The sequence below is a fragment of the Miniopterus schreibersii genome (assembly GCF_964146895.1).
Source record: "Miniopterus schreibersii genome assembly, chromosome: 15".
In the NCBI taxonomy this organism is placed as follows: Eukaryota; Metazoa; Chordata; class Mammalia; order Chiroptera; family Miniopteridae; genus Miniopterus; species Miniopterus schreibersii.
In genome coordinates, this window is record NC_138115.1 from 8050098 (window position 1) to 8071967 (window position 21870).

A 21870-nucleotide genomic window follows, 5' to 3' on the forward strand; every position below is an offset into this window, starting at 1 on the left:
ATTCATGATGAAACTAGCGTGTGACCCCGAAGCAGGGAGAATCCACAGTAAGACCTTCCCCACCTCTTGGGGCTCTGCGCTCTCCCGGTCCCAGGATGAGCCTCCTACACGTCAGAGCTCTGGCCTGAGATGGGCTGGGGAGGCCAGAGGCAGTGTGTGTGCCTCCCAGATCCTCCAGAGAAGCGCAGGCCTCTGACTAAAACCTGACCATATTTGGGTTCAGTTCCATCAGCAGACACCTATCTGCCCGTGTCACCACATACGTGACCGCTGGGCCGCTCTGCTTCTGCTCGGCAGACACACAGCCTTGTTCAGATTCCTAGGCCTGAGGTCGCTGCACGCAAGCGCTGGGCAGACACTAAAATACCCGCAGCTTGGACAGAGCATCCATTAGCCATCTGTCCACATGAAACACCCCATACTCGCCTCGCACTCCCCTGGCCCGGCGTCAGCCAGGTCCTCGGGGTTTTGAACAGCGGCTGCCAAAGAAGGAAGAAACGTAGGCAGAGCGCACAGGAGTCCTGAGCCAGCTGGAAGGAACGCTGTGCGTGCCTCTGGCTGGGCCTGTTCCCTCCTGCCCCTGGCACGTCTTCAAGAAAAGCCTTCTCCCTGGAAAAAAAAAGCCTTCTCCCTGGAAATTTTCAGGAAAGGAAAGCCACGTGGCTTAAAGTAACAGCTCAGGAAACATTAGGAAAGAGCAACACTATGGCTTTTAATAGTGGGTAAGAACTGATGGAAGCTTTGGTCCCTCGTCCCAGAAAAGCTCACACACCACAAGCTGCACAGTCCCCGGGCTGCACCCGGCCTCCTCTGAGAGCCTTGGTCTCCGAGTCCTCATATTCCACCTGAGCCTAGGTGGCACTTTCACAGGGGATGGCCAGTTATTTGATGACTTTGACTAAAAATAACATCAAAACTAAATTTGTTGCAATTCAGATTTATTTTTAAGTAATATATTGTATAAAATACTTAGCTGGGGAGGTTGAACAGATTATAAAATAACCAATTAGATGTCCCATCACAGCATGGGACACAGTAGGATATTTGTTTCTTCCCTTTTTCTGTATCTCTGGGTATTTTTCCATGGGTTCTAACTGTGGCAAAGGGGCTAAGTGACTGCACTGTGGGGGAGGCGGGGAGGCAACACTTTGGTCAGTATATGTCGCCAGGGAGTGAGAAGAAGAGAAAATTAGGTGGCCATCAGATGGGAAATCGGGCCACGCTGAGTAGGAAAGGAAAAGTCCCAGGGCCCCCTTTTGGCTGAGGGCTTGGATCTCACACTCAGCTCAGATGGGCTCTGGCTCTCTCTCCATCCGACTTGGTCAGTTGTCTGATGTGGTGATTGCGGGTTTGGAAAAGCCAGTGCGTGGGCTGTGGAGGCTGTAAATTGAGCCAGTGACAGCTGGAGCTGCCCCCCACACCCCCTTGCCCTCTCCCATCCCCCCTTCCCCCCTCCCCTCTCCCCTGGAAGTCCAGAAAAGGGCTTGAGGCACCTCAGTGGGAGCACTAGACCAGAAGGCGTTGTTAGGGCTGCCTGGCCCCCGCGTGCTGGGGCCGCTGCCCAACATGCATGAAGCCAACAGGCCGAGAGCTCGCACGGCACTGCCCAGGCTCAGCAGGCCGGGTGGAGGGCAGGGTCTGCTGCGGCTGCCCTGGGCTCAGCCTCTCCCCTCAACCCCTCTCCCCTCAGTGCTCAGTGACCTGTGGAAAGGGCTACAAGCAAAGGCTCGTCTCCTGCAGCGAGATTTACACCGGGAAGGAGAATTACGAGTATGGACACCAGACTGCCACCAACTGCCCGGGCACCCAGCCCCCCAGCGTGCACCCCTGCTACCTGCGAGAGTGCCCGGTCTCCGCCACTTGGAGAGTGGGCAACTGGGGGAGCGTAAGTAGACGGTTATCAAATCACAAAGCACACAGCTTGCCTGAGTCATTCTCCTAGAAGAGACCTGGTAAGAAACAGCAGCGAGCGCCTTGAAAGGGGCTTGCTGGGCGGTGTGGCCCCCGGTGCTCCTCGCATGGACTCGGAAGCCAGGCAGCCTCCTGCTGATTCCTGGTTTGGCCACTTGCAGAAAGTGCAGAAAGTCCGGGTCTCAGTTTCCTCACCTGCAAAAAAGGGTTAATACAGAAAAAGCACTTATGTTAGCAGGACATATTTTAAGTTGCATATCTTTTCCACAGTTTAAAATTTTAAAGCAACTTGAACTTTGTCACTTAAGAGGTTCAGAAGTGTCAGTCCCTCTGCATTGGGAATTAATTCTTTGCTGTCTTAGGGGTACAAGTGAGGACATTTTTAACTGGAGCTGCCCTGGGAAATTGCTACAGCTCCTGGCTCCAGATAGCTCAGTGTCACAAAGTGATTGGGCAAAAGTATAGGACCAACTGAAAGTGGTCACCTTTGAATCCTGGCTCCACCATGACCTTGAACAAATTTCTTAACATTTGGGCCCTAATCTCTGCTCTGTAAAAATAGAACAATGGAATTACTATCTTAGGGTCACTGTAAAGCTTACATGAGAATATAAAATTATACATATATATATATAATACGTATAAGTACATACGTAACTATGTAGATAGTAGATATGCATAAATGTGAATGTATAAAGCTCAGCACAGGAATGGGTCTATAGTAAGTGCCCATTACGTCAGCTATTTGTCTCAGCAACAGAGGGCCTGAAATAAAGCCCTGTATGCACCGTGAAGCCCCAGCACCACAGGTAGGAGCCAGGCCTCCGGGTCCGACACCCACGCCGCTGACCCACCCCTGCCTTGCAGTGCTCCGTGTCCTGCGGCGTGGGAGTGAGGCACAGGTCCGTGCAATGCTTAACCAACGAGGACCAGCCCAGCCACTTATGTCCCGCTGACCTGAAGCCAGAAGAGAGAAAAACCTGCCACGATATCTATAACTGTAAGTTGGCCAAGCGAAGCCTTCTTTCGGGAGCCTGAACAACGGTCTTCTCTGTTCGCTTGCCTGCCCATTTCAGAAATACAAAACTCATTGTAAAAAAAATCATCCCCTTTGCTAAAGAGCGTTAGTGTGACCAGTTCATTCATCGCAAGGCATTTTGGCATCTTGTGTTTTCTAGGCGAGCTACCCCAGAACTGCAAGGAGGTAAAAAGACTGAACGGTGCCTCAGAGGATGGTGAATATTTCCTGATCGTCAAGGGCAAGCTCCTGAAGGTGCGCACAGACCTCAGTCCTATTTCTAAACTGTCTATAGAGTGAGCGGCCGGGCTCTCATCGCCCCATGGCCGAGCCGCCCCAGTGGGTTGTTTCTGGTCTGCCTTTCAGATATTCTGTGCGGGGATGCAGTCCGACCACCCAAAAGAGTACATGACACTGGTCCGTGGGGACTCTGAGAATTTCTCCGAGGTTTACGGCCACAGGTAGGAGAGCTCGGCTCCGAGGAGCCCAGAGCCCTGCGATCCCTGGAAGCACCTTCTCATCCTCACTGGAACATTCTCTCTGGACTGTAGGCTGCACAACCCAACCGAGTGTCCCTACAACGGGAGCCGCCGGGATGACTGCCATTGTCGGAAGGACTACACGGCAGCTGGCTTTTCCAGCTTCCAGAAAATCAGAATAGACCTGGTCACCATGCAGATTATAAGTACGTTCAGGGGTGTCGTGGGGGATGGACACGTCAGTCTCTCCACTCAGTCAGCACCGAAGCTGGGGCGAGGCTCGAGGAGACCCATTGTCCTCAGCCACCCGGGGTGGGGTTGCTTCATCTGTCCCTGAGGTACCCCAGCCCGGAAGGTGCCAGGCACACAGCCGTGCTCCTCAGACAGGTGATGCAAGTGGATGGAGGAGATGGGAGCACACTGAAGGGGCCCCAATGCAGTGGTGGGGTCAGAGCAGCATCCCCAACGTAGGCCATCAAAATTGAGGCCTCGAGTTCAAGTAGGGTTTAGCAGGCACAGGGGCCCTGTGTGGGCAGGGCTCCCACCCGCACAGTGGGCACACACACGGGCACAAAGCTAACGCCATCGGATTGTTGATTCACATAAAAAAGGATGGGGCGCGCAATTACTCTCTTCAAACCAGCCTGCGCGTGGGCTGATTTTATACTCCGGCCAACACTGCGTTTTTGTTAGAAGCATGAATCCTAGGAGTGGCTAATGCAGCTCAAACAGCCAAACACATTCTCCTGAATAGAGGAAAAACAGAAATAATGAATAATTAATTTCTCCTCATTCACATTGTACCCATAATATTGCACTTCTTTCCTCTTGAGGTAGATTGCACTTGATTTGTACCAAGATATTTTTAATTGCTTTTAGCTGGACCATTAGGGCTAACGGCAGGGGGGCTGCAGTTTCTCACTTAGAGACTCCCAAACGCCCCCCCACCAAGCCCCAGCTAAGACCCAGGGCTTCTGACAGGGCCCCTGGACACTCAGATTTCCTTCCCACCAAAATGTGGTTAACTGCAGGAAGATTCCAGAAGCACAAGGCAAAAAGGTAAAAAGCTGCCTCCGGCCTCCAGGCCCACCAGCGCCACGACAGCTTTTGTGGGATTCTCAGTCTGTCTCCTGAACCGCCTTCCCCATTCCCAGAGCTGGTCTCAAGAGCTACAAGACAGTTAAAAACATGAGCATTGTTTTTATTGGCTTTTTTTTAAAAACTACAAGTTAGCCCCAAACTTGGGAGGTTGCCATTAATACTTTCAAGATGTGGGTTCTAATTGCTCCACATTTTGGCAATAATCGTGCCTGGGCCACGGGAGGACAGATGAAGCCTCGGGGAATAACTCCCCAGTCGCTGGAATCGCTTCCCTGACTTACCCCCCTAGTCCCGAAGCCTCAGCGACTGACCGTGTGCAGGAGGTTCAGGGTCACCCCACTACATACCTTTAAGCGAGGTGGCTCATGCATTTATTTATATCGGAATCGATTCCACAGTGCTCTCAGACTGCCTTTTTGGGCTTCCGTCAGGGCTGATAAAACCCGGGGCGAGGCTCTCAGAACCGCAACGTGGTGAGGGAAAAGCCAGAACACATCTGGATCCATTTGCTCACTAATCGTACTTTGTTTTTTCCCTTCTCCCACTCCCTCTTATTGTTTCTTTTACTGTTCTTATTCCCTTCTCTCTCCTTGTTAATACCCTGTCTCTTCCCTGCCTCTTTCTCCCACTGTCACCTCTCTTCTCCCCTTAATCTTCTCTAAACTCAACAGCCACTGACCTACAGTTTGCAAAGACAAGCGAAGGGCATCCCGTGCCTTTTGCCACAGCTGGGGACTGCTACAGTGCCGCCAAGTGCCCACAGGTATGTGCTGGGAGCCTGTCCGTGGGGACCTGGTGGCTTCTGTTCCTGGGAATGTAGTTGGAACAGGTTGGCCCCAGCATCAGGGGACCCTCAAATGCTCACAGCTCCTAATCTAGTCTAATTCCACTCCTAGGACTATTTCCTAAGCAAACGATCATAGCTACACACCAAACCCCTGCATTCAGCAAAATGCATCTATTACAGTCATAAACATTTAGAAACTAACTAGATGTTGGATAGCAAACGGCTTCATTAAGCAAATGATGGTGGCTAATAAAATGAATATTATGAAATCAGTGACATGCTGGTAAATGTTTAATTGCTGGCTCTCCAAGAAGAAGAAAAAAGCAGCCCTGCTTTGTAGCATTTGCCGATTTCCGTGGTGTAAATATCTTCCTCCCACCCGCATGACTGATTTCAAGCCACCAGCCTTATGTCACTAAATGGAGAGTTGGAGAGAGATACAATCAGCTCTCAAAAGCCAGTACAAGTGGACTCCAACATACCACTATCAACCATTAAAAATCCTGACTACTACATGATATAGAAAAGCTGTCACCCCGACTTCAGATGTATAAAATCTGCAGTGTTCAGGCCGAGAAGTGCAAATTTATCATCTTGCACTGTGTTGGCTCTTCGGCAGCACAGCTGACTGGCAATCTTCTTGCCCATTCCATAGTTCCACATTTCCTTGCCACTTTAGAGAGGTGGCAGGTTTTAACTTGCCTTCTGAAACGTGCCATAACCATCAGCCCGGGCTACTTCAGTACAACAGCCACCAGTCTTTGCAAGGAGCTCTGCAGGAGAAGTCAGGACCAACATTGAGTTGGATGATTCCGGACAGTAGAACTTGGCCCCTTTTTCTCTTTGGTTCACGTGAGGTCCGGAATTTCCCACTCTGCCTGTGCACCTTGGAAAGCCTGGGGATTGGGCCTGGGGGGCGCCTCCCGAATCCCAGGATAGATTTGCGCCCAACCACAGGGACCATCCAAAGACAAACACATCTGAATTTTCTTTTAAGGAAGTGTTTTCTCAGCCCCAAGCTTTAGAAAGCATTTTAGAGGAGTGAACAGGAAGCTCTCAGGGGAGAAAGAAAATAAACAAAGGACATAATAGTAAAAAGGGCCTTTTCTCCATTACCCAGGAACTGAAAACTTTTGAAGTGTAGTTTCTTTAGAGCAGTTGATGACTTCAGACACCCCACTGGTAAGGGTTGCATTTTAACAGCTGATAGATTGGCCCTGCCCTGCCTTTTTCAAATGTCTCAGGGTTGTCTCTCGTTTCTATATGTGCATCTTTTGGAAAGCTTAAATAAGTGGAGATAATTTGCATTCATTTATTTTAATAATTTAGAGACAAATGAACAGATTGATTTGCTCTAAATCCTGATACTGAAGCAGTTGCTAAGTGAGAAAACCCTAAGCCAGTGAGAGACTAATTTGTATTTTTGTCCAGCCCATTCTTCAGACCACACTGGATACTTAAAGAATTCCTTTTCTTAGGTGTTTATTGAGCACCAACTATATAGATGAAAGACGTGAGTTTTCAAATCAGTTTCCCGGGAAAGATCTGGAAAGCAGGACTGTGCGAGCTGCTCGGAGCGGGTGGTTTCTCCTCTGACCAGTGTCTGCACAGAAAGCAAAGCTGAGTATGCTCTCCCTGTTTCACAGCCAGCTTCTTCCCCCTTGTCCACTGCTGTCCCTTTGGGGATTTATTTATCAATAAGAGCCCTCACCTGAAGATATAGCCAGAATATATATGTTTTTAAGTCATGATCACAGTGGATGCCATATTATTATTTTTTTGATGCTGGTATTAGTAGCATTTATTGTGTACTAGGCTTTAGGCCCTGTGCTCAGCATTTGTAAGTCAGCCTAGCATTTGATCTCCACAGCCTCCTATGAGAACACTCCCTATTTACAGATGGGGACACTGAGGTGTAGAAAGGCTGGGTAACTTGTCCAACCCAGGCAGCTGGTGCTCAGTAGAGGCTGGATTTGATCCCAGGTGTCTGAGTACAAATGGCAGGCGTACTTGTCTGGCTGATCCTGTTGCCAGGCGAGATTTCTGCTGTGTTCATTCTTGTCCAAGCAGAGAACAAAATGTCTGTCTAAGGCACATCTCTGAAAAACCTTTCTGGGGTCATCTAGTGTACGCATGGCTCTTAATTACTTTTCCTCTTTTAAACCAGCAACAGAAGGTAGAAGTTAAAACTCTCATGCCCTTTGGACCCTGAAGATAAGGCCTGGGGGGCAAAGATGTTCCTGACTAGAGCTAGAAAGGACTGAGGTCTTGACCCCTCAGGCAGTCCTCAACTTGAGTGCTAGTCATCAGCTGGGATGCTTGCTTCCAGTGCAGATCCCTGAACTGGGAAAAGAGGATGGGTTCCATTCAGGTGTGTCACCTGCTCAGAGAGGGCAGGTCTGTGTTTGGAGTGTGTTCAAACCTTGGACAACAGATGGGGGGGCTCCCCGGGCTAGTAGCCAGGTCAGCAGCCTGGACCTTCTAAGAACTTTGACATCTAAGCAGATCAAGTCTCAAGCTTACCTCCTGCAGGGCAGGCGGGACAGGCCACAGTGTGCCTGGGAAGGGAAGCAGGGTGGGGAGGGAGAAATGAGAGGGTCCTTGGCAACAGTGTGGTCTGGGCAGTAGAGGGGTGTGGACCAGTCCTCAGGGCAAAGATGACTGAGAGATGAGAAAACTGGCCTGGTGGGATGACCCAGCAGGCAGAAGCCAGTGTCGGAGGAGCCGGGCAAGGGGACTTTGCCTCGGTACAGCCAGTCAGGGACACATAGGTCTGAGGCCTCAAATTAACATCCACCAACACTGTGGAGAGCTGCCCCAGACTGCTTTCCAAACACATTTTAAAATATCAGCCACTCTCCGCCAGATCATGAGTTAGCTTTTATACCTTCTATCTAACTCCTTCTTACTCACAGGTTAGATCAGATAAAGTTCATTTGTGTAACAAGAACCACGAAATGGAGGCTGCCCGGTGGCCTGGCGATGTCACAAATAGGAGCCTAATTCCGCCTGGACTATAGGAAACACCTGACCGGGAAGCGAACACCAGTCACAGTCCTGCAGCTGCCCTTCAGCCGCTTACCGGACCCTAGAAAGCAGGACCGTATTACCGTCCACTTTACAGACGGACAGGCTGAGGTTCCCAGACGTTGTTATAAAAGGTGTCTGGGATCTTGCTGCCGGGAAGAGCTGAATTCGCACTTAGGGCTGACTGGCCGAGGCTCCAGCTCACGGCCCTCCCTGGTCTATCAAAGCCTTTGACTAAGTTCTGGGCTGTGAGGTTCACCTGGAGCCTGTTCCTGCTGAACATTCTTAACTCCAAACTGCTCCTGTGAGTAAGAAACCTCTAGAAGAAACTATTTCAGTGCCTTTGCAAAGTCATTTTTGAAAGAGAGAGGGAGAGAACAGAGACAGATGGGAAAAACAAGAGAGAATCCCTGCTGCCCCGAGCCCTTAGGCAGAAATGTGGGAACAGCCGAGGCCCAGGCTTCCAAAGGGAGCCCGCTGGCCTGGGAGGCCTGGGCGCCCTGGGCCTGGGGGCGCTGGGTCGCGGCCGGGAGCGCACCGCGCGCGCCCTCTGCCGGCCGCCGAGACGCGCCGCTCCTTTGAAGTCCCGCCCCGCTGTGCTTTGCAGCAGAGAGCTCAGGCCCCGGGAGCTGAAACCCAGGGAGCTTTGGCAGGGAGATCTTGTTAGAAAAATTACACTGTGGCATTTTGTTCCTGAAGAAACCCGATAATTATGAGCAGCATCAGGGTTGCTGCGTTAGGTTGAGGGTGAAAATTCTGTAGTCAGGAAAATGTGGGTTGGACTCTCACTGCATCCTAAAGAAGTTAATCAGCTCTGCTGGGCCTCAGTTTCTCCATCTGGAGAGAAAACTTTCATAGAGCTCTTGCGAAGATGGATGAGATGATACTTGTAAAGTGTCTGGTCCAGACCTACAACCTCCCCCCCACACACACACACACAAAGAAAACCCTTACTAATTAGTAGCTATCGTTATGAATTACCACCGGTCTCCTTTCCAAGGTACATTTTATTCTGAGGGCTTTGCTTGGGACTAAAAATCTCTTTCATTGGCCATTTTTCCAGGGTCGTTTTAGCATCAACCTGTACGGAACAGGCCTTTCTCTAACGGAATCAGCCAGATGGATCTCACAGGGGAACTATGCCGTCTCGGACATTAAGAAGTCGCCGGTAAGGCTACCGAGCTGGAGGAGGGGTTTTGTTTTCTCTGCCTTTCTCCCCTCTCCCCTCCCTCCCACCCCTGCCCTCTGTGGTGGTACGAATGTGCTGTTCCCACGTCCACTCACCGTTTTGCAAAGTGTCAGAAGATTTAGGGGACTGAAGGTAAAGGGTGTGTGGTGAGCAGAAGGGCGGGAGCCCTGCTTGCTCCTGGTGACCTCTCCGTGAAGGTGCAAGCCTGTGACCCCGAGGTCACTGGAAGGACGCCAGCCAGGAAGCTTGCAGCAGGAGAAGCCACTGAGCAAGTGTGTGCATCGGGCTCCTTACAATCGGCCAACGTGAGATTTGCTTTTATGAACTTAGGGAAAAGAATGTTTAAGAAGAATTGAAATACAAGCAGAGCTGGAAAAAAGGGGTAACTTAGGTGAAATTTCTGGAGAGTTAGAGAACACGCACGTGTTCTACAGTAAGCAGCTTTTCATGCTCTGAAATCTTGCTCCTCGAGGTGGGGTCTGTGGAGATATAGCATCAGGATCACCTGGGAGCTGGTTGAAAATGCAGCTTCTGTGCCCCGGAGCCTCTGGGTCAGCTTCTAGGCTGGACAAAGTTGCCTGGTGGTTCGTTAGCACCCGCAGCTTGAGAAGCCCTGACCCCGGCCTCAGTGTACATTAGGACCACCTGGGAAAGTTTAAAATGCAAGTGCCCTGGCCCTGCCACCACTGATGGGAATCTCCAGGTCCTCTGCTCTTCACAGCTTCCCTCAGAAGTTCTGAGTATGCAGCAGGAACCTGACCTGGGAGCAAGTGGGAACACTTACCATTGTATGGCCTGTGGCCCATCTGGCCCCAGCCATGACCCCTGCCTCAGGGCCCCCTCAGGAATGTGAGGAGGGGAGGGAAAAAAGAGAACTGGAAAGTGGGGTGTTATTCCAAAGTAGGGTTGCCAGACAGAATACGGGATGCTCAGTTAAATTCAAATTTTAAATAAACAGGAACTTGTTTTTAACTATGTCTTAAACATCGCATGCGGTGGCATACTTACTCTAAAAAGTATTTGCTGTTGATCTGAAATTCACCTCTGATTGGGCATCCTGTATTTTTATTTGCTAAGCCCCATCAAAATCAGAATATAAAGAAACAGCTCAATCTGTTTCCCCTTGGGAAAGGCAGAAACATCCAGTTATGACTTCCCAGAAAAATCTGAGTTTCCTGATTCCCTTGTTTTAAGCTGTCAGGATTATATTTGTGTCTATGATAGAAAAGGTCTCACTCCCTCTTGTCTCTAAACCAATCGACTACTTCTAATCAGATTGATTGCTCATAAATTAATCATTACATGTTTTTCCTCGCACCGAAGGGAATGAAGACAGCTGAGAGCACAGGAGTGCGTTAGAATGTGCCCTGAGATTGTAATGCTCTGCCCTACCTCTGCCCTCCAGGGTCAGTTTATTCTTATGTTTCAGTGACCCAGAGGAACAAAAAAATCATTAACTGCCCAAAACATGGTCAGACACGAATCATGATTACGTAGGAAACCATCTATGTAAACTGTGTAACGTACGTTTCAATTCTATTTGGCAGACAGTCAATTATTCCAGTTTTACTGGCGAAACTAAAAATAATTACAGCCGGGAGCGCCACCTTGTGGAAACTGATTACTATTCGGCCAAGATCTGGCTGCTCCCCAAGCCTTGGGTGAAGCTCCCCTGTGCTGGAGGGAGGTGGTTCCACATTGCCTGTCAGCATTTTCTTTGTAAATCATGGTGTTCCATGACAGGTCTGAGAGCCTGAGCTCAGAATTAATCTCCAGGGTCTGTGGAGCATTCCTTGTGCCTCCTCCGGAGCCAGGACTGAGCGACCTCTAGCAGCAGGCAGCCCCTAGAAACGCTGCCCTTCGTGCCTGACCTCCATGCGATCCACGGAGCTGCATCCCCCAGGGATGCTCCGTGGAAATAGGCCTCCGCAGCCAAAGGCACTTGGAAGGAAACTTCTGTTTTATTTCCTTCTTGAAGAGCCACAGTAAGCATTGGGGTCTTAGAGGTTGGAATAAAATATATGGGATGGGAACCTGTGTAACTTTATTCAAGCCAGCGTTCCCCTAAAACAGGGCTTCTCAAACCTGAGCCTGCATCTGCACCACCTCCAGGACTCGCTAAAACTCAGCCAGCCTGGGGAGGCCCCCAAATGGACATTCCCAGCAGTTTTCTAGGTGGTGTTGGTGCCCCTGGCCTGGGAGCCACTGATGTAAGTTAAACCAACCACAGAACCTTCTTGTCAAAGTTGCACCTTTTAATTGACCCGAACAACCAGCCTCCCATGAAACACTCTTTGCAGAATGCTCGATGCCCTCCTCTTGCCACTACCTCCCCCAGCCTGCCCCTGAGGGACGGCCTTGGCCCCTTGGAAGTCACAGTCCTCTCCAAACAGTCCTGCTGTGACTCAGCTCTCAGATAATCATTCGCACTTTCCTTCACTTCTCTACTGGGAGCTACAGAGGGAAAAACACAATGAAAACCTCAATTTCCCAAACCTGGTTGGCAATAAAATGTTTTCCCCGAGCAAAGCTAAAGGAGAAATCTAGTTATTCAGGGTAATGCTGAACCACTTGGAGGGCAGGAATACTATCTCACCATCAGGAGCAAAACTGGTAAAAATAAGACGCAGTGTCAGGTCTGTTGGCTCTCGTGTGTGTAATGCAAAGAATTCTCCTCCTGTTCGTAATTAATAATCATTATTTTATAATTGAAATAGCTACTATTTATTGAGCAAGTTCCATGCATTTAATCCCATTCCTCCAGCCGCCTGGGAGGGAAATTTGAGAAGATGGGCAGGGGGAAGCGAGGTGTGTGATTTTTTGGCGGTGGGGTTGGTCTTCCCACCGTGGCTGTAGAGCTTGGTCGCCGAGCACTAGACTGTTAAGTGGGATCGCCTGAGCCTGCCCTGTCTAGCTCTGCCGTGTTGGGCAGGTTATTTAACTTCTGGGGGCCTTGATTTCTTTATCCATAAAGTAGGGATCTTGGTGGCCCTTATCCCACGGTGTCCTTAATGCTGAGGTAGGAATGCAGAGCTGGGTGCCTGTCCCCGGGCCGTCAGCAGGCCCGCCATCGGCATTAGCTATTAATGTTACCACATTTGCACAGCCCTGAGGCTTGCCACAGCTTTTAGAAGCTGGGGAGCTGGCGAAGGAAGCAGGCTTCTCGAGGTGAACCGTGGAAGGCCAGGGGACTGCAGGCTGAGCCAAGGCTGAGCTGGGCCCGCTGGTACCCACAGCACCACCTGGGTTTTGTCCACGTGGGTCCCCACCCCACCCGGAGCGAAGCAGGTGGGACAGCCCCTTGGCCCAGGGACTGACTTCTAGGCAAGGGTTTTGCTGCGCCTGCGTGGCTCAGGTGCTGATGCGGTTCTTTCTGTGCTTGTGTGTGAGGGACAGAGAGGCAGAAAGGGGAGCAGATGTGAGACCGGAGAGAAAATACGAGAATCCGAGCTCCTCCGCAGGAACATTCTGTGCGCGCTGCACACGTGGGCGCTCAGGGTCTGCACCGCCCTCGGCTCCGCCGGCTCTCGGAGCCCCGGTGTGGCCCGCGGGCCAGGAGCAGGTTCCAGAAGGGCCTTCAGAGCCGGGCAGAAGGAAGGGAGGCTCCGTCGGGCTGGATGGGAGAGGCGCCCGGGGCTTTGTGCCTCTCTGTGCGCCTGGGAATGTGGAGCCCGAGGCCCGTGTTTCTAAGGCCTGGAGGCCTGGCCCCAGGCCCGCTGGCATCCCTTGTGCTGGGGGAGGAGCTGAAAGGGAAGAACTGCTCTGAAACTAAACCCGAGGGCAGGTGGCACTGCCGCAGGAGCCAGTCGGAGCCTGCCCTTCGTTCATTCCCAGCCCAGCCGGCGGGAGCAGCAGGAGGTGGATGTGTGTGCGGGGTACAGAGAGGTCCCCCTGGTCTCCGTGGGCCGCGGATGTGTGTGCGGGGTACAGAGAGGTCCCCCTGGTCTCCGTGGGCCGCCTCCTCACTCATAACTCCCCGAGAGTCACCTCCACCAAGTGTAAGGTCACACTACAGACCAGCAGAATCATGTCCTATGTATGTACCCATTCTGTGCATCCCTATAGAGATTAGACATTTGGACATATGTTCATAGGTAGGTACCTATCTGGGGCTGTATTGGAAAATGGATATATCCACATACCACGCTTTATGGGCAATTTCACCACCAGCACACTCCAAAGAAATCTAAATGAGCCACTTTGGTCCAAGATGTGCTGGCTTCCTAAGTCACACAGAAACCTCCCCTTCCATACTGAGAAAACAGAAGTTAGGAAAAGTGACATAGAAACCATCCTTAATGGAGCAGGGAGTCATTCATCTTAATTATATGCAAAAGCTCAAACCAGGCTGGCTGACAAAATATTCATTGAAGGATTCATAGGCTTTATTTTTAGAAAGCTTCATTTGCTTTAATGAAGAAATAAAAATGATTTACAACTCCTGTTTTATTGTAGGTGAGCGGGTGCTTCTAAAATGCTAGAAAACAGACCTTTTTCCCTCAAACAGGCACTGTTTCCATGACAATCCTGGTTACCCTGTGCATTTCCTCACTATGCTTTTTGTTGTTGTTGATCTGTAATAAAAATAAGTTTTGGGTCAGCTTTTATCTAAATCAAATTAACAGCGTCCCAACTAATGAAATAACATGAAAATTGCGAAGTCATTATCAGTGATTTTATAATTTCCAGACTTTTCCTCATCTCCATGGAAACAGGCAATGATGGAGAGGCACAGATAAAATACACCTTTATGATACAAACAGCAAATATTCAGTGAGCACAAATATTAGATTAAGTACTAGGCTAAGCACTTTACATGCATTCATTGATGTACAGCAAACCTGTCAGGAGAAACTAATCCCTCCCCCATTTACAGACGCCACGGAAACAAGGCTTCAGCGTTATTTAAAGTTGCAGCACAAGCCCCAGGCCGCTGACAGGTCACCTCACTGCTGGGTCAGGAGAGAGTTTAGGTGAAGGTTGGTTTGACATCAGGTCCAGTTGGTGGTGTCAGACTAGCTCCAGAACTAACATGGGCCTGAAAACCAGGACCATTAGGGTGATAGAAACCTCCCAACTCAATCTCACTCATAATCCAAAGCATGCAAATCAAAGAGAGAGAGAAACTATTCTGTTCTCTTTATTTGTTAAATTGGCAAAGTTCTATTTGTAATAAGATCATCATTATTTGCAAGAAGTTTTCCTAATTTGGCCATAAGAACCAAATATTCACACCCTTTGACCCAGTTCTGGGAACGTAGCCCAAAGATGTCCTGAAATGCAGGCACAAAATGGTCCATCACAGTGCTGTTCCCAAAAGCAGATGGAATCCGGGAAACATCCAAGATGCCGGACACTGTGCAGGAGGGGAGGGGACGGAGGGTGGGGGGGTTGGCACAACACGGGAAACTTACACAGTGGGGGGTGATCCCGCAGTTACACAAGTGCTTCATCACGTGGTAAAGTGCTAGGAGAACTAACTAGCAGAGCGACCTGAATCGCAGGTCAAAAAGAAGAGAGCAAGTACTTCGGCCTCAGTCATTCATTCATTCACTCAGCAAATGTGTATTTAGGATCCCCCTGAGCCATATGGGGGGGCAAAAGTGGTTTATAGTTGTGAGCATGTGAAACATGTTTATTCTTGTACTGTTATTTATTAATTATTGCATTATTTTCCATACGAACAACTGTCAACCTTCCTTTGCCCCACCATGTCTTCTGCGCTAGGTTCTGGAGACCCTTGGATTTTAACAAGACATTGCCTTGCCGTCATGAGGCTTACATTTGAGCAGGAAGACATGTAAGGAAAGAATGACCTGATTTTACAGGGGTCGGTGTAGCAGGTAACTGGGTCAGGAAGGCATGTCAAAGGAAATGGCCTCTGGGCTGGGTTCTGAAGAATTTACCAGTCAAGTGTTGGGCTGGTCAAGTGTGCAGAGAGGGTGGGAAAGAGGCAGAGTCCCAGGTAGAGGAAGGACATGTGCAGGGGCCCAGCGTAAGGAGCACTCCAGAAAAGCAACCTGAAGAAATTCAGAGATGGGGGGCAGGGTCGGGGAAAAGATGGTATCGGGAGGGAACACGCAAGACTTGAGACCAAGGGTTGAAAGACTTTCTGTGAAGGACCAGATAGTAAATATTTTAGACTTTGCTGGCCAGCAGGCAAAAATCAATGATATTATATTTGTATTTATATAACAAATTTGCACAAAATTTCTATTGATTAAATTTAAAATAATAGTAATTGAGTATATTTTTAATATAGATCTACCAGTGAAAAGAATGGAATATTGAGAGGATAACATTTTGCTTAGTGTTCTGTATTATCAAAATTGATCATAAATGTTTACCTGTAAATGCTGATTGGAAGTGAGGTTTTTTTATCTATATATAAATTTCTTTACATAAATAGGCATTGCCAGCACTGATATAGTCCACAGTTATATGATTGTAATTGGGCATATTTGTAAATTCTCGGCAAGCACAGAAGTCTGTCAGATTTCTCCCTCGACGCTTGTCTGTTAGCGTCTTTACATCATGGATTAGTCCCTCGCAATTGCGGGCAAGATGAAGCTCCTCAATTGCCTCATTAAATGGATTTTGAAGTTTGAAAATTTTCTTTGCACTTACATCAAAGTACAAAAAAGTATTGCTGGAACTGCAGTTCAGGCTCGGAAAATATCTCCTGTAAATGTGTGGGGTGGAGATGTAGCTTCTCATTTTATCTTTTAACAGAATGGACAGTTCAAACGGCTTGCTATTGCTGATGGTTCAGAAAATGATAGTTGTTACTGAAATGACTTTACCACAGTATGAGTGTGGCTTTAAGTGGCAGTTTTGTCTCATAATTTTAGGGTCCAATCGTTAAGAAATACTCTCAAGTCCGTAGAAAGTTAATGTCCAGAGCCATCGACTGTTCGGTTAGTGATTGAGAGCAGTTCTTGTTCAGGAAAATTTTAATCCCAGCCCTGAGCTCAAAAGGTCACAATAAAACTTAGTCACTGCTAAGTCATCAAAAGTAGGACAAGTCAGGGTGTTCAGCTTCTAGATCTGATGAAAAACTTACAAACCCGATGATGATTCATTAAGTTCATGAAAGCAAGGAGTTCATCGTGGACACTGCTGGTTCTGTGCTCCCAAGACCTGAGTATTTTCCACAAAGCTCCAGCTGATCGGTAATACGGTGAATGAGCTGTGACCACCTGACCATTGACAAGCTTTGTAAATTTGACCAACTGAAGCTCTTCCTGCTCGCAGAGATTTTGTCCACTGTCTGTTGGCCCATCTCACAGATTCCACTCAGGTGTGCACTGTGCTTCTCAACCTCTTTGAAATTCTCTTGCCTGAATTTGTTCCACGAGGACTCTTCACAGAGGTGAGTCCTTTAGTCACATCTTACTCGGCCCCAGTCAACAACCACTGAACAGTATCAGTCATACCTGTCAGTTCACAAAGAGACCAAAAAAAAGTCACTCAAAATTATTTGCCTCCTTTTTAAATTGAATAATTGATGTTGCTGCCAACGTCAGTAACTTTTCGAGTAACTGTTCTTGGCAAAAGAACAATAGTCTTAGGTTTATTTTCTCTGGACACATTTCTTTGGCTGTCACAATAAAACAAGATTTCGTGGGTAAACTGTTTCCATTGCTTGGCTAACAAATGAGCCACTTGGAAACTTACGTACTCATTGCATTTTTTATTTTTATGAAGAAATGATGCTATGGTGAGATATTCCGTTTTAAACTTTCTGAACTTCTGGCCATTGCTTTCCCGTGAGTTGGGAATATTGTGACGAAGGCTGAGTTTGGTGTAGTGTTTGCTTCTAGCACAGCTGTGATGTCCCTGCTTGATAAACACCGTGCTTTGCCCTCTCAGTTTGATAACAGAATAACCCACACATCACTGTCCCTTAGAAGTGTAGCATCGAGAGCCCACGTTTCTCCTCTTGTTTTGCCATGATGTGTACACTGGTAATAAAAAATAAAGCAGACTGTTATGACGTAGCAACATGCATGGCACTCAAAGCACTGTGACTAAGACGGTGTCACTGATGAGCAGGGCGCCGAGGAGCCGTGTGGAGCAATGAGAGCTGCCCCAGCTCCTCAGCCCTGGTATCGTGGCACGGCTGTGTTTCAATAAAACTTTATGGACAGCGAAACTTGAATTTCATAAAATTTTCACATGTCAAGAGGGATTATTTTTGGTTTGCTGCTTCTTAACCATTTGAAAACATACACACTCCCTAGCCAGGGAGCTCAGTTGGTCAGAGCATCGTCCCAATACCCCCAGGCTGTGGGTTCGATCCCTGGTTAGGGCACAACCAATGAATGCATGAATAAATGGAACAACAAATCGATGTTTCTCTCTCTCCTCCTCCTCTTTCTCTCTCTCTCTCTCTCTCTAAAAATCAATCAATCCAAAAAATAAAATAAAAATGTAAACACCGTTCTTGACATGTGGGCCATACGAAAATGGGTGGCAGGCTGCATCGAGGCCGCGCTGTGCACCCTGCTTCACGCCCCGGCGAGGTGCCGGGCTTCGCTGTCGTGCAGAAGGCCTGCCTCGACTGCGGGCAAGAATAACGGCCGAGGAGCCAGCGCGGGACCTGGAAACGCAGCCAGGCAGGTAGTCTGAGGTCACGCATCTCCTTGCAGGATGGAACCCGAGTCGTAGGGACGTGCGGTGGTTACTGTGGAAAATGTACTCCGTCCTCGGGCACTGGCCTGGAGGTTCGAGTTTTATAGTTAAGGTAAGTATGTTGTGTCTATCTGTCTGTCTATCTACCTTTCCATCTTTCTATCTCATTCTTTCTGTAGGCTGATGATTAACAAATGTGGCCAGGCCCATTGCCCCCAGACAGGTGACTGTTGTGCCTCTCTCTCCTGCTCGTCTGTTCTCCACCCGGGTCCCTAGGCGTCCTGCATCAGGCTTCTCTGCAGTGCTTGTTCAAAATGCTGCTCCAGGGCTCCATCTCTAGAGGTCCTGCTTCCTTAGGTCTCTGGTAGATCCAGGAATCTGTATTTTTAGTACAAAGAATTCCGACGCAGGTAACTCTGAGCAACCTTTGCGAAATACTGCCTGGAGTATTGTAATAACAACATGAAGGGTGTTCACTGCGCCCTGTGTGTCAGGCACCATGCTAAGCACTTTGCAGGCATCATTTCATGGAATCCTCATAAGAAAGCCACAGATGGGGCTGGGATCCTCAAGTACAGATGGGAGCTGAGGCCCACAACAGTTACATAGTTGGCCTGTGGGCACCAGTCCCCTTGGCAGAACCCAGGCATGCCCTACACCAGAGCCACTGCTCTCAGTTGCTGCACTGTTGCACACACTTTCAATGCACATTGGGAACTTGTTAAAAATGTAGGATCTCAGGCCTCAGCCTAGACCTGTGACACCAGAATCTGCATTTTAACCAATCCCCAGGAGAGGCGTGCATGTTGAAGCTTGGCAGTCCCTGGTCTAACTACATGATGCTAGCAAGTGCTTCCTCTGCTGAGCAGAGGACAGAATCGGTCACTTTTTCTCGCCCCAGTGCCTTCAGCTATAGGGATGAATTCAGCCTACTCGTGTGATCACCCACTAACTGTCCTCAAGTTTTCAGCAGCCCATTACCTGCTAAAGCTCTTCAAGATCCTGACATAGAAGAACCTAGTTGACATTTATAAAGCATTATTTCAATGTTTAACTAAACATCTATATTCAAAATTATGATCTTAAGTTAGGATGACTTCCATTGCAAGAGGCAAAAGAACTAACTAAAGGAAACGTATTGTCTAAAATAGCTGAGCCCTCCAAGCAGTGAGCTAGCTTCAGGCAAGGCTGGATCCAGAGACTCCAACAGAGTCATCCGGACTCTTTCTTTCTCCAACAGTCAGCAGTGCTTGTCTCTTAGATGGCTTCCTTCTCAGGCAGATCATCTCCCCCACACCATGGCCCCTGGCAGCTCTAGGCTTACATCACCCTTACAGCTCTTGGTCCCAAGTAAATGCTCACCTTCAGCATCCATTCTGCACAGGGACTCTGGTCTGATTGGGTCACGTGGCCACTTCTGAACCAATCACAATGTCCAGGAAATGGAGATCATGTAGCCACCTAAAGGGGTTATCGGAAATGGGGAGATGGGATGAAGGCAGGAAAAGTCAGCAAGTACCCACTAAAGATCCCATTATATGTGTACTTATACATTTTATGTCTACCAAATAAATGTTCGTATGTGTTTTACATAATACGTATATATAGAAAAAAAGACTAGAGGGAAATATAGAAATATTTGAGGAGTGTTATTTCAGGTGGAATTTCAGGCTAGCGGTTTTTTTATTCTTTATGCTCTCCTGAGATGCACAGGTTTCTTATAGCAAATATGCATTACTTTTAAAATCTAAGGAGAATAATGTGTGATATTTTAAATTCTAAATGTAAAATGTATGGATTGCCTACTCTTGACTTAACAGTATTTGAGACAGAAGATTTACCTTTCTTGGTTGGCTCATTTGTTTCAGGTGCTCCGAAGAGGAAGCCACGATGGGATGGATGAAGGATAGTAATGCAATACCTCCACCTTAAATCTGGGCGTGTGTGCGCGCGTGTGTGCATGTGTGCGCGTGTGTGGACTTTGTGTGCTTGTGGGTGCCTGTACATATACATATGCATATATATACATATATACACACACATATCTGTGGATACAGATATGTGTGTGTATATTTGTGGAATATCCTAATGATGTAAAGTTTAATATTTATGTTTGAAATTATTTATTGTGATGTAATATTTTTGTACGTAAAATGATTCTATTATGACTGCCTTTTGCATTATTTTGTTTTCTGCAGTCAGACCACTGCATTTTACGTACTCTACATTATATGTAGTATTATGACAAAAGTGATCCTTCATTATCACGGTACACTATTGTTTACTTTCTATATGTAAATGTTTTATTGTTAATTTTTTTAAATTGTAATTTTTTTTAAAACAATCTTCAAGGTGCTACAGGGGTATTTTTGGCATTTCTATGAAAGCATCGTTAGCCAGTAAGGAATTTAGTGTTGTCACAGATTGTACCAGCTATTAATTACGCTAAGTATCTATTCAGTGTCATGTGATCTCTGGGAACAAAATTGCTGCCTTGGTGCTAATATTGTATTATTTAAATGATCTTCAGACTAAGAAATGTAAACACATTAAATAAGGGAGGAGCCGAAGGACATTTTCCAATGGACAGAATCACTTGGATAGAATGAGAGCAGCTGTTTACCCTTATTTTTGGACATGCCATTTTTGGAAGGGAGTTGTACTCTGTTCCTATTATTGTTACTGTTATTAATATGCTTTGCTTCCGTTCATGGTGCCGCAGACCCTCTGCAGTTAAACAGAGGGTCCCACAAGCAACTTCATCACAGAGTGACCTTGAGAAAGTGAGGTCCTCTCAGCATTTTGCAAGATATTCTGAAATGATATCCAAGTTTACCAGTTGCAAGACAGAGGACACATAGAACGGGGTGACCTTCAGCACCCCCAGAATACCTGGAGTTCAGAACCAGGGTCTTAGTCGTGGCCTTTTGCATGAAAACATTGGTTGGTGACCTGCCTTCTCATCAGGCCGTGAGCCTAAGACCCTGCCGGTGCTCATGGCTGCTGTAGCAGTTGGCATCTGTGACGAGAAAGGAACTGCGGAGTCCAAGATTCCTACGTCTCTCTGATCACCCATTAATCCCTCTGTTACTTTTTTCCCAAATGGAAGTGCCAAAGCCATGGTCTTTCTGCCCTTCCAACCCGATCGAAGGGAAGTCATTGCCAATACCCCCTGGCAGGCCCTACTCACTTCCACAAACCAAAGAGATTAGGAAAAACGTAGCAGTGCTCTCCACCCCCCTGAACCCCAGAGTGTGCCAGGAAAGTTATACTCGGTGTATGGATACATGCTGTTCTCCATTGTTAACACATTGTGAAAATATCCTATGAATAAATACCATGACCACACCCAAACAGCTGTGTTTCATGTGGTTTCTGGACTCTCCATTCAGGGGGGAATGAAATGTTTCTAGTTTTTAAGATTGCCAGATCGAGAAGAAATGCAGATTTGCTTAATCTCATCAATTACAGTTGCTATTTTAGAGACAGATAAGAGATGGAGACTGTCCCCCAAGCCTGTTTTTTTATCTCTCAAAGAAGTTGAAGTGGTTCTTCCAAAAATCGGAGACCTAAGCCTCTTGTCTGTGTGATGGGGAACAAATGAGCTAAAGAACCAGATTGAAGTGGGATTTGGGAGCTTAATTGTCAATCTTTTGTAACAGTAGTTTCTACAGACTGATGGTGTCCAGAGAAATGACAGCTTCCCAAAGAAGCCTGATTGTAA

General features: G+C 47.9%; 1 protein-coding gene across 4 annotated transcripts in view; it reads left to right on the forward strand.

Annotated features, from left to right (window-relative positions):
• ADAMTS9 (ADAM metallopeptidase with thrombospondin type 1 motif 9) overlaps positions 1-21497 on the forward strand; it is a gene marked incomplete at its 5' end in the record, with an annotated part of 155750 nt that extends 134253 nt beyond the window's left edge. For all 4 annotated transcript variants that reach the window (XM_081159306.1, XM_081159308.1, XM_081159309.1 and 1 more), the window contains 9 exons: positions 1691-1885; positions 2779-2911; positions 3090-3184; positions 3296-3390; positions 3481-3614; positions 5181-5272; positions 9387-9491; positions 18164-18258; positions 20015-21497. In XM_081159306.1, coding sequence (XP_081015432.1) covers positions 1691-1885; positions 2779-2911; positions 3090-3184; positions 3296-3390; positions 3481-3614; positions 5181-5272; positions 9387-9491; positions 18164-18253 — 939 coding nt within the window. In that variant the 3' untranslated portion in view covers positions 18254-18258; positions 20015-21497. The remainder of the gene's footprint in view (positions 1-1690; positions 1886-2778; positions 2912-3089; positions 3185-3295; positions 3391-3480; positions 3615-5180; positions 5273-9386; positions 9492-18163; positions 18259-20014) is intronic.
• Positions 21498-21870: the final 373 nt, after the last annotated feature.